Here is a 13,129-nt window from a genome sequence, read left to right on the forward strand (position 1 = left end):
TGGTTCCAACTATACTTTTATTCTGTCAAAAGCTGACACTGTTTCATGAAGTCTGATGGCGTAGGGCTCAAGTGTGAGGGAAGGGAGCTGGCTTTGCTCTGCTATAAATTATTTCTCCCTCCCCATAGAAATGAAAATTCCAGCTTTATCTCTGAGAATTTTAACCTGAGCTCTTAGATAAGCACTAGTATATGTTCTCTTATGCTGAGCAAAGGTATTAATATCGTTGTTATAATAATTATTGGTATAGGTTTACCCAACTAAGTTTTATTTAGTGTAGACTCATGGAACTTAATGGAGCTAAGTTAGTTGTGCTTATTAATTTCAATGGATTTACTCCTGAGTAGGACTAACATTGGACACAACCTTATGTATGTTGGAATTTTAATGATAAATCATATCACAAGCTTATTTCAGTTATTTTTTACAACCACTGCATAAAATAGGCAGTATTATTATCTTAAAGCAAAGGCCTGAGAGACAGTTTGCTGACGATCAATTGGTTAAAAATTGAATTGGGCACTACCCAGCTAATAGCTCCTGTTCTTAACCACTGGGCTATTTTAACTTAGCTTTTACTCTTGGAAATCTCAAGTGTTAGGAAAAGAGTTCTGACAGAAACAGTTTTTAACTTAGCTACTGAATGGGGGAACAGTTGCCAACACACACAGAGAGAGCCTATCTCCTGTTGACATCTCTAACTATGGTCCTTATTCTACAGTGTTGGGTCCAAAGCTCTTTTTTGGGGACTGCTAAGTCACTGCCAGATGACCTGTTATCCCACAGTATCCAGTACATTTCCTCATCATTTTCCGTACCACAAAAGTCCACTTTTTTAGAACCAAGTTTGTTGGGCAAGAGCAACAATCTGCTCTGCACCCACCCACCCACTCACACACACCACTTTCTAAGGCCCAGACTGTGAACACAGGAAGACCACTTGCTAGAGTTATAATGTTGGAGGGTTGGTTTTGAGGAAGGAAACAAGAAATATTTTTTCCTGCTTATACAGCCTTTTGTCCAGTTAACTTGGTGTGCATCTATAGAATCATAGAACTGTAGAGCTGGAAGGGACTAGGAGTCATTTAGTCCAAGCCCCTGCAATGCAGAAATCATAGCTAGAGAATTCCTGACAGATAGCCATCCAACCTCAGTTTAGGAACCTCCAGTGAAGGAGAGCCCACCACTATTTTAGATAGTCCATTCTAGTGTCGAATAGCTCTTACTGTCAGAACAGTTATTCCTACAGTTCAGTCAGAATCTCTTATCTTGAAATTTTATCTGTGGCTCATATCCAACAGCGCACTAGCAGCATTCCACTTTCACCACAGGACTTCAGTTTCCTCTCCTCCCCCACTTGTTCGCCGCAATCTGCACCAGATGACCTCCCAACTCTCCAGAGTTGATTCTGAGAGTACCTGGAAGGGGTGGCTGGAAGGGACAGGAGAGGGAAAGGAATTTATGTTGTGCACACCATAGTGTGTTGCATGAGCAGAGCTGCAGGGTTGGATACAGCCGATTCTGTGTGTATGTAAGTGTATGTGTGGAGAGAGAAATAGATAAACTGAGCAGGGGGTGAATAGACTCAAGATAGTGTCTTTCATGGTAACGCTCCACTTGCTGGCTTCATTTTTTGCCTGCTAGCACCCAGCTTCATGGGTAGATTCTTGAGGTGCAGTTCTCACAGTAGTAGTAAGTAATGCTACTAGCAACAGTAGAAATATCAGAATTTCTGGGTTATACTTGAAGTGGAGATTCACCTGCTTCGTCTCCTCCTGAGTATCCACATTGTGTATTGGATAAAAAAGTACAAAAGGAAAGCCACAAATGTTTAGGTTCCATCACATATATGTACTACTTGGTTTTTTCTATAATATACAAAACTACCTTTATTCTTGTCTACGACTATATTCTTGGACCACCTACTTCTAACTCTCCATACATCCATGCTCACACAGTGCTGTTATCCAACTTTGTGATATTAACCCTAAAATTATGCTTCTAGAACTATTCCTTTTATTTTATTTTTGCACACCCCTGAGTCCTCACTGAAGCAGCAAGAGGAATAACAATGTGGGTGGTAGCATTTGTTTAAATAACTGACAGCCATTCTGCTACTGAAATTGTCAGAATCTTTTTAATGGCAATAATACTGATAAAGTGGTGCTGTTATTAAGAAGCAGACATTTTCTGCCAAGGTCGCTGACCCCCATTTGCAAGTGCTCATTGGCTTCAGTTGAGGCCCAGTCCTAAAAGCCTCGTTAGCACCCAGCAGATTCAATCACAACACTGTTGGGTTAAGAAGAGACTGGCAGGGTCTTGAATTTTGCCCCTGAGCCATTTGAACACATTTCTTCTAAGGTAAGTATTTCTGTCTGTTTCCTTCTGTTTTAACTCTCTTATGTTTTGAGAAGCAGCCTGTATTTGTAGTCATATGCACCTCAATGCTTTGTTTTAAAGTTGTTGTTCTCTTTCTTTCTTTCTTTCTTTCTTTCTTTCTTTCTCTCTCTCTCTTTCTTCCTCCCCCCTATGCTTACAGCTCCTAGATTGTTTTGTGATTCCAGTTGTGATATTATTATCTTGGTTCTTCCTGCTGGTTCGGTACAAGGCAGTGCACTTCATTGGCATTGTGGTCTGCATTCTGGGGATGGGCTGCATGGCAGGAGCCGATGTCCTTGTTGGAAGGCAGCAAGGGGCAGGTAAGGATCTGCATACATGTTTCCATGCAGGAAAGAAATGCTGTGCCTGGAATGCTGTTCTCCAGCAATCAGAGAAGTTCAGAAACAAGATTTCCTTGTAGCCTCAAAACGAGTTTGGGAAGGGGATTTTGTAAAGGGAGATCCAACACAAACTGCATCTGTTTTTATTTCAATTCATCTGCTTGTCTGATACATGTGCCCTTGCATGTGCAGGGAAAAGAATCCAGGCCAAATGGCGTATGAGACTCTTAAAATAATGTACACTGGTACCTTTGTTTACAAACTTAATCCGTTCCGGAAGTCCGTTCTTAAACCGAAACTGTTCTTAAACCGAGGTGCGCTTTCCCTAATGAGGCCTCCCGCCACCGGCGCCTTTCCACCGTTCTTAGACTGAGGTAAAGTTTGCAAACTGGGACACTACTTCCAGATTTGAGGAGTTTGTAAACTGGATCGTTCTTAAACAGGACTGTTCTTAAACCACTGTATTAAGGTCCCAACAAAGCCCTTAATTGCCATAATGCTATATAGAGGCAGGATGACCTTTTGAAAGGTTATGTGTAGCATGTGACTGCTATGTACAGCTTCTGTATACTGCTCTGCACATGTGCTAGTGGTCATTTTAACTGTACAATCTGTTTACAGTGCATGTCAGGGCTTTCCTGCAACTTGTGCAAGGAGTAAGTTGTGCTTAACTAATTTGGCAGGAAATCAGGAGAAATCTCTTTTTTAACAGATTGGTGTGTGTGTGAATTTGGGAAAACTTGAAGAGAAAGATTACCATAAAGTCTCAATGCTTAAAACACAAACAGCTCCCTCAAACCACTATTTAACACGCAACAAAAGCAAACACTGTACTATTGTTGCATGACTCCAGCACGTATATAAAGGTAGAGTAAAGTCCTGTGGGGAAGTGCTAGTTTTGTGTCATTTTGGGCTGCCTGCAGGAGATTGATTTTTGATTGCTACCCCATATTTTAAAAAACCACTCAAAGTTTCCCACCCACCCTTCTTCCCAGTAGATAGCAGTGATCCCCCCCCCCAAATACCATTTTCTAAACAACATGGGATGAGGTGTAGGGGACTGCTGAAAGTGGGGGAAATTGCTCAAAGCTAAGCCAAGATTTGCCTGAGTTTGGGCACTTCCCCCTTCCCTTAGCTCCCCATCCCACATTGTTCAGAAGGTCCTCTAGAGAGATTTTTCAAAGGGCCAAGGCCAGGTGTAGAGAACAGGTGGGATGGATATTTCCTTCTGTGAACTTCTTTCTATCCACTTACCTTTGAATTCACGACATTGCATTGAAGATTTTGCAAAAGCTTTGCCTTTAGTGTCTCCTTGGAGGTAACTGTCCTGCATGTGCAATGAACACGCAGAGATAAATTTACCCTCAAAGAAAAGGTGCAAAAGTCTTTCCAAAAGTGTAAAGAGATTTGATGAAGGAGAGCTCTGATAGCAGATTTTGATCTGCTTTTTCATATATATATATTCTCTTTGTGCTCCTAGGAGAAAATAAACTTATAGGGGACCTTCTAGTACTAGGTGGAGCCACTCTCTACGGCATCTCCAATGTTTGTGAAGAGTACATCGTACGGAACCTGAGTCGGGTGGAGTTTCTAGGCATGATTGGACTCTTTGGTTCCTTCTTCAGTGGAATTCAACTGTAAGTAAGGAAAAGCAGCTGCCTGCTTCTATTGAAACAAAACCAGAAAGTCCCATACCATCTCTTCACTTCATTTCATTGGAAATCTCCCAATCACATGTGCTTTCATGTGTATTGTAGAGGTTGAATGGCCCCCAAACCCCTGGTCCTCCAACCATTCACCTGCCACTGGTCATACATTCCAAATAAAATACCTGCTGATGAAAAAGAAATGCTTGAAGTTTGTAGCCCACCAAGGTATGGTTTGAGTGTAACTTACTATAAAAGCCCAAGGCCAAATGAGCTGTTGGGCTGAGTAAAAACGTGATGAATGAACCTATGTTCCAAGATGCTCACAACAGCAGTCCTATGACATCATTTTAGCTGAGGGAGACTGAGTTTTCCAAAATGTGTTTCATGGCTCGTGTGTGGGGATCTAATCCTGCATCTCACTGGTTTCAGTCTGACATTCTAATCACAACACCACACTAGTGCTCAGTGTGTGCCTTATTCTTCTGCTGGTTTTGGTTTGGTTTTTTTTTTTTAAATGAAAATCCGTCTCTGGAAGCTGTGATGGAGAGCTGAAGACTGGACGAAGGCTGTTCTTCACCCTTCCCCATTTGGTTGTTTTTCAAAATCATCTCCCAGCTGTGTCCTCCTTGATGGAAAATACATAGGCAACCAAGAATGACATCTAGCTTGGCTAGAGCAGTGGCGTAGCGTGGGTTGTCAGCACCTGGGGCAAGGCAGGTAATTTGCGCCCCCTAACCCGTGGATTTGCGCCCCCTAACCCTAACCCCCAGATGTTGCGCCCGGTGCGGCTGGCCCCCCCTGCACCCCCCACGCTACGCCACTGGGCTAGAGTAAAGAATAACTAACTAAAGAATAATTAACTAATAAAGAATAAAGAATACCTAACTAATATTATTAAATGCATGCATTGTGACTTTCAAAGCCTTTCAGAATATTAGGGACCTTACTGGTGTTTTGTTTAACATTTTGGACCACCAAACACAAGCTTCCTTGTTATTGACACATATGGAACAGCAATCCTTTTATTTTCTAAGGTTGGGCAGGTTTTGTGCACAGTATGGCTCTTTATTACCACTGTTTCTCTTGAGCCTCTGCTTGGTCAGTGTTAATATTTCAACTTAATGGATTTCAGTCATGTTCTAAATCAGCACTCTGCAAAACCTGCACTGGCCCACAGGCAGCAATACTGTGCTTGGACAGCCCCAAAGGGCACGTCATGCTCTGCTTTCCCTGTCAAGCTGAAGAAATAATATTTTCTGCAGAAAATAAAATAGGATCCGAGCTTTGGAAAGTAAAGTGCCCAAAGGAGCAATCCCTGTAGCCTTGGAACTGATGTAGGCTGTGTGCACACCGCACCTTTAAAGCGCAATTGAAGCACATTTCCCCCCTCACAGAATTCTGGCCACTGTAGTTTCTCCTTCACAGAGTTACAACTCCCAGCAAACTACAGTGCCCAGAATTTTTTATGGGGGGAAGTGTGCCTTCAATGTGTCTTATAGTATGTACACAGCTCTGACATGCTGAAAAGGCAATGTGCTTTAGTCATTAGTGAACTTTGCCACTTAAGAGTCAGACAGGAGGGGAGCATCATAGAATGCTACTTCATATTAAGAAAAACTCACTCCTCAAGGAAAGCTGGCTACTGTGTATAAGCAATTACCAGTCTTTTCCTGGCATAAATACCTCCTGTGCTCAATGGCAAGGATTTCTGAGGATGCATGCACAATGACAGCTTTAAAAGTTTGACTGACAAGGGAATTTATCATTAAAATGTACAAGTCATCACTGAATTATGTTGCTAAATTAGTTGCCATTCTGATTATTTTCACTTCCAGGAAAGATTAGAATCAAATGGAATCTGGTCTGGGCATTGTCTTGAGACAATTCTACATGGTAATAACAGATTGAGGAAAAATAGATATTTTATGCAAAAACTAGTGTGAGGAAGATGAATTTTATTGGCAAATCCAAAGGATTTCATTGCCTCCAGCTTAATCTTTTTTCTTGGTAGCTTCATCCTGAGAAGCAGGATAAAAATTATGCTGTATTTGTTGCTGATGTATTGTTAATCTAATGCTTTGCATAAAATGATGAGATTATCCTGCATATATAAATATGTATGAGACATACATCTGTTTGTCTCTTTTCTCCCAGCATCTGTAGGAAAACGATATGGATTTTTGGTGCTGAACTGAATTAACCCAGCAAGGATAGTATGAAACTTGGGTTCAATACGTAACATTTAATGTATCTTCCACCTTCACAGCACCATATGCATATGTTTTAATGCAAGATAGCACAGTATGAAAGGAAAAATGATGCCGTGGGGCCACCTTCTCCTTTTTACAACAGATTATCCTCTTAGCTTGGCCAGTACTTTGAAACAATTTGCTCCAGACATTTGCTACCACCAAGAATTCTTCTTATACTAAGCTCTTCTGCTTTAAAACCTATTTAGTGCTCAGCTGTTGCTGGGTCCTTCTCACACCTCTCTATACATAATGCTTCTCTTCTACTTTTGACCAATTTCACTCCGTCTATTTTTTCAAGATGGCAACAGTTTTTTAGATCACTTATCGTCAAATGCACATACAAAAACAGAGCCACAAAATGCACATTGCAATATATTCCCCCCACCCAAGCACTACACAATTTTTTATTATTATTATTATTATTATTATTATTATTATTATTATTATTATTATTACACATGTGAGCTGTCTGCTTTCTTTGTTCCCAAAATAAGCCACAGGCTCAGTCCTTCACCCAGGAACTTGGGTGTCATACTGCCTCTGTGTGATGTTAATGCTACTTTATTTTTTATTATTATTATTACTATTATTATTACTACTACTACTACTACTACTACTACTACTACTATTACTATTACTATTAATTGAATTTATATACTGCCCTATACTCATGGGTCTTAGGGCAATGGAGACGCCCAGTTTTCAGGGCTAGCTTACTTGCATGGAAATACCCACTGTTGGTAAATTAGGCAAATAAGGCAGTAACAATGGAGATATGCAGAAATTGCCTATTATCTTCTAAAACATCTGATTGTCAAGCCTTTAGAAACAGAATTTAATCCTATTCATGTTGGCTAGAAAGAAGTTGCCACTGAGTTCACTGGAACTTAGTCCCAAGCAAGTCTCCCTGATAGAAGGACTTATGATCAACTTTACATTAGTGTTAATGAACTTATCAAAATATGGTGTACACTGAGAAATCTTGACCGCATCTCAGCTTCATCAGTTTTGATGAACCCTTGCATTATGCTATGTCTCTTCCATGGTATTCTTTCCTGTGTGGTCAGTCAGTTCTTGCCTGTGATTTATTTGGATTTTTATTGGCTACAGAGGAGCTTAAAAGAGAATATAATGCACACAAATGCATCATTAATATTTTATTTGCTAGCTCCAAAAAATATTAATACACTGAATAGTTGCCGGTACAGTATATCATACAGTGTGGATATGCAGCTTTAGGCAGATAGCCCATTTTCATTAAAGCAGCTCTCATTGGTGTGTTAGTGACTCTTATTACTGTGCCATTTACCTTTCAAACTGAGAGATGTGCAGGGATAAAGACAGAGCTGACTAAACAGACCTGACAGCATTTAACCTGTGCAGGAGTTCTCCCAAATCTATTTCTAAACCTCAGTTATTTGTCTTCATTTCGGGAGCTAATTGGAAATAATGTGAGTTCCCATCATGAAATTTTACCTTTACTTTTCTTCTTCTTCTTTTTCAGTGCCATAATGGAACACAAGGAGTTGTTAAAAGTTCCCTGGGATTGGCAAATAGGTAAGAGCGCAACTTATTGCTTTAGTGGTTGCTGTTGAAAAAAAGAAGCGATGTTTTGGATGCGTGCTTGCATTGTTGAACAGGCAGCGTTTGTAACATCCTGCCCAAGACTGGAAACAAGATGCCTAGTAACATTCTCTTCACAGGGAGTAGTGTTTGGAATTGAGCAAGCACTGTAGGGCTTGGAAACATTGACTCTTTTCCATTTGAGCTGTGAAATGGCCAAAGGGCAATTTAATGCCCCTCGCCACCACTGAATAGCAACAGAAACTTTAGAAGAGTTTTCTCCTTTGCACTTCACCTGCTCGCTCCTGCCAGTCAGTTCAACGGAAGGGAGTGACTGAGGTGCACAGGATATTCTGAAGCCTGTTTACACTTTCATGCTGGGAAGATGAGGGCTGAGCCCTAGGCCAGTGTTTCCAGCTAGCCCAAGAGAAAGTGACTGCATTGCATAACCAGGGGGGGGGGGCATTCCTTGGGTTCGCTGGGCCAGTCCCATGGACTACTGGCTCCCTGGATCTACAGTTTTCCCTCTAATCCACCTATTAGTGCATGATGGCCCATTAGAGCCAGTGTGATGTAAGGCTTAGTGTGTCATAATAGGAACTGGAAGACTACTAAGCCATGAAGCTCACTGGGGGACCTTGGGCCAGTCACTGTCTCTCAGCCTAACCTATCTCACAGGCTATTGCAATGATAAAATAAAAGGAAAGAAAAGGTGGGGTATAAGTGTAATGCAAAATAAAAATCCGATAAAGTATAAGCATCACAATTCCATTAAAAGATTAAAAGATGGAGTGTTCCAAAAGCTAACTTGAAAAGGCAGCATTTCACAGCCACCACCAATGAGAGGAAGGAAAACAAAGCCAGCATTAGATATCCGAGTTGCTCAAAATCTTACTTCTGTCGTAAACCTATAATTGCTTCAAAGAAAACAAGACGGCGCATGAGCAGTGTCTCCACTATTGAAGGTGTCACACACTATGAAATTTGTACTGGATTTCATTTTTGCACTTAACTGAATGAGAGGAATTAATTTATGGGGAAAGGCACTGCACTGCTAAGCAAACAATTTTCCGCGTAAGAATCGACATTCAGGTACAATGCTTCCAATAAAGATGGGATTTCCTATTTCTAATGACAGAATGATCTAAGAGGAAGATATGGATGCTGGCTAGCGTCAAATGGCAAGTTGAGCACCAATGTGCTCCTATAACAAAAAGCAGAATAATGTGCTGATAATGCATCAGCAACTCCCTGTTCAACCTACTTACAAAATGAACATCAAAAGCAGCAGGTTAAAAAGCAGTCAGAGTCAACTAGTGACAGAGGGAATCCCTGAGCAGTGGTGTTATAATAAGCTACATGGTAAACCGTTGCTCCCCTTGGGCTTTCTCTCATCATTTCCTCTAATTATTGCAAAACCTTAATAGAGAGAGGCACATCTGCCATGAAGCTCTGCCACAAGAAGTCTTAGTAGTTTTGACAGTGTGGCTCAGAAACTAAGCAACAAATCAATATAAAGGATGGTCGTGCTCTTTCTTCAAGCAGTGGAGTGTTTTAAGAGCCTTCTGGGGCTCATTTCCCTTTTAGTGAGAGGGGGAAGAAAGGGTGTTTTGTGGTGTGAATTTACAAATTTATTGGCTAAGTTGACAGCAGCAGCAGTCGAGGTATCTCAGCCAGAAACCATGTGGCTCCAGTAATCCCCCCCAAATCATTCTCTCATCAAAAGCAGCTTCTCTCAGGATCCCCTTTTTCTTTTGCAAAGGCATATGGCTCACCAAAACAGGCATTGGGACAGGTTTGTTCATACTACCATCCTGTGGCAGCGATGGGGAAACTCTGACCTGGAGACCAAATGGGGTCTATCACCTCTCTCCCGGTTTCTCTGCCTGGCCACAGCCCTAACCAATCCTGCTTTGCATTTCTCTGGAGTTCTTTTTGCCTTGAACTCTGAGAATGCTTCTTGCTTTCTGGGATGGAAGACGGAGAGCAGTGTACAAGGCAAGTCTGTGTGGAAACTAATCTATGGTGAACAAGTAAACTTTGCAATAGTTGCTCTGCCCCCACCTACCATTGGCGTGTGGGACCTGGAAGGTTGTCCAGAAGAAAATGCAGCCCTTGAGCTCTTTAGGGTCCCCACCCCTGTTTTACAACTAGAAAAGGAGACAAAGAAGCCTCAGGGATGCCCTCTAGATTGTTGGCCATGCTGTCTAGGTCTGATGAGAGTTTGAGTGCAACCACATCTGGAAGGCACCATGTTGTCCATGTTGAGATAGATTTCATATTGAAACAACAAGCAACAATTTTGTAGCAAATATTGCTAATTATACAGACATCATTCTCATTGTTGGCTGGCTGTAAAGTGTGCAACCATAGCAGCTGTACTTGCTCAGTTGCCTGTTCAAGAATACCCAAATTGTGAAGGACAATGACAGACGGTTCTGGAATCTGATACAGAACTGTACTTTGGTTATTGCAGTAACTGGAAGGTTTTAATAAAGACTGTGTCAACAGCTATGTTCTCTTAGATTTTAAATTCAACACATTTATTTCATAGCCAAGGACACATATCTGAATGCAAGAAACCACCTTGCTGAGTTAGACCCTTGGTCTCTTCCCTTCAAACACCTGTAAGAAGCTCTCAGGCAGATGTCTTTCCCAACCATGCTACCTGAGGATAATTTTAAATGAAGACTGTTTCTTCATGAATCACATGCAGTCTGCCACAGTTATGAACCTTCCATTGAATTGGAGAATGTAGCCTTGCTGCCCTTGAAACAGTAATAGCTGTGGACCTCTGTCCCTAACACAGTTAAATGGTTTCCACTTTTAATGGAAGGAATCAAGCCATATTCATTTTAGAACTTCGCAGGCTGATAGGGCTATCTCTCGCCTCTCATCTCACATCGCATCATTATCCTAAAGGAAGTCTTGAGCCTCTTCTAAGTAGTGTGGGGTTCTTAACTTTCCTCTTAGCAGAAAATGTGCCTTTTAGAAAAGTTGTGAAGGACAATGCTAACTGTTGTTGTTTTTCTCTCCCCCACCCACTCCACTTTTTCTGGTTCTTTGTCCTCTCAGGATTGCTCTATGTTGGCTTTAGTGCTTGTATGTTTGGCCTCTACAGCTTCATGCCTGTGGTCATTAAGAAGACTAGCGCTACAGCAGTCAACCTCTCCCTGCTTACAGCAGACTTGTACAGCCTTTTCTGTGGATTCTTTCTCTTCTACTACAAGGTAAATGGAGCAGACTTTGCATTTGAATAATTGATTGCTCTCTTGCAGGCAACTTGGTGATGCAGAAAAATCAATACAGCAAAAACAATGGCAATATCTCCAGACTTCTTTCACTCCAGAATTTATATACTTCATGTCTTGTTGGAAAGGAATAGCCCATCACACACAAAATTTCTTCTGTAACTGCTGCATCCCATTTGGAGGTGTGACGCTATCCTTCCTGACTGTCTCTGTTCAGTTGAGACCAGCGGATTACAGAATATCTATGCAGTTGCTGGAGGTGGGGGCAAACTTTCCCTGACCCGGGGGGGGGGGGCAAAGCTGAATAACTAGAATATGAATTAGACATATGCCAAATATTCTCCTGTTTCAATTTTCAGGTTAAAAAAATCAATTTCAGTGGGGCTGAAATATTTCTGGAAAAGCACAGTACAAATATACACTTCTTTCTCCTTCCTTCCTTCCTGTGTTTAGTTCCTTTTTTCTTCTGGTTGATGCTGTATCAGTCCCATTTCTTTCCTTCACCTGAAGCACCTTTCTCCTTCCTGGATTTGTCACATGGGTTATTTTGGCTAATCGGGGATCATATAGTATATAGTGAATCAGATTGTGTTATATGGAACACTCTATAGCTAGTCAGATTTGATTACATGATGGTGTCACTAAGGACAAATGAAGCTGATTGAGAGTGAGAGCAATAAATGTCAGTATAAATGAGCAGGCAGACATTTTCTCAGGAGTGCTCCTCTCCCCACAAAAAAGTCACCAGGAAATTATACAGCTCTTTGGAGCCTTCAACCCAGACAAGCAGACAAACAAAAATGAACCCCAAAAATGTGAACAAAAAAGTGAGTAATTTTGGCTTATCCCTAATAAAATTAAAAATAAAAACCTTTGAATTTATCCAACTCTGAATTGAAGGTAATGAGACTTTTCACTTATTCATTTATTTTAAAATTTAATCCTCCACCTATGCAATTTGAAAACTAAAGCAACTAACATCAGTAAAAACTGTATATAAGTTCCAATGAAGCTAGGTATCCAAAACATTCAAAATCTGAAACTAAATAGAATGCTCCCAGTATTTATTATGAAATTTAAAAACTTTTATTTGCTTGTAAAAGGTTGTTGTTACAAAAATCCTACAGTCAGCATTTGACCAGCTGAAGGAAGCAAGAAATTGAGATCAACAGTTCATTATTTGCATAATTAGCAGTATCAGGATGTGCACACCTGCTTACAATGGTCCAGTGTAGACATGATGCTTAACCATGGTTAGTACTATCCATGGTTTGTTACTTTAACCCTGGTTAAGGTCCTAAATGTACAATGTGACCATGGTATATGGGGAACTGTGCCCTTCCCTCTAGAAGCCTTATGTAGGGCAAGACTAATAAGTCCTGCTTGATACCTTGCAAGCGGAGTGTCTAGAACAGCAGGTGAACTGCCTTCAGGCTTTGCTCTGTGCAGATATAAGTCTTAATAATGTTAAACATAAAGCATGGCTTTCAAACCAAGTTCTCAAAGTCTGGTTTTCAGGTAAACATAGTTCAGAAATAATGCTTTAATGACCAAAGAAACCATAGTTATGCAAATACAACTGCATACATAGGTCACTACTTCAGTACTCCAGTTGTTGAATTACTGGTACAACTTCCAGACTAAAACTCTTACTTTGTGCAAAACTAACTTGACATTTACAAGTTATAAATAAC

At 40.9% G+C, this 13,129-nt stretch overlaps 1 protein-coding gene across 1 annotated transcript in view; it reads left to right on the plus strand.

The window, feature by feature from the left end:
- SLC35F1 (solute carrier family 35 member F1) overlaps positions 1 to 13,129 on the plus strand; it is a 202,676-nt gene that overhangs the window by 172,590 nt on the left and 16,957 nt on the right. The window contains exons 4-7 of the mRNA XM_081856223.1: positions 2,540 to 2,699; positions 4,201 to 4,357; positions 8,126 to 8,178; positions 11,260 to 11,414. Of these exons, the coding sequence (XP_081712349.1) occupies positions 2,540 to 2,699; positions 4,201 to 4,357; positions 8,126 to 8,178; positions 11,260 to 11,414 (525 nt within the window). The remainder of the gene's footprint in view (positions 1 to 2,539; positions 2,700 to 4,200; positions 4,358 to 8,125; positions 8,179 to 11,259; positions 11,415 to 13,129) is intronic.

Source organism: Podarcis erhardii (assembly GCF_964252035.2).
Source record: "Podarcis erhardii genome assembly, chromosome: 3".
Taxonomy (NCBI): Eukaryota; Metazoa; Chordata; class Lepidosauria; order Squamata; family Lacertidae; genus Podarcis; species Podarcis erhardii.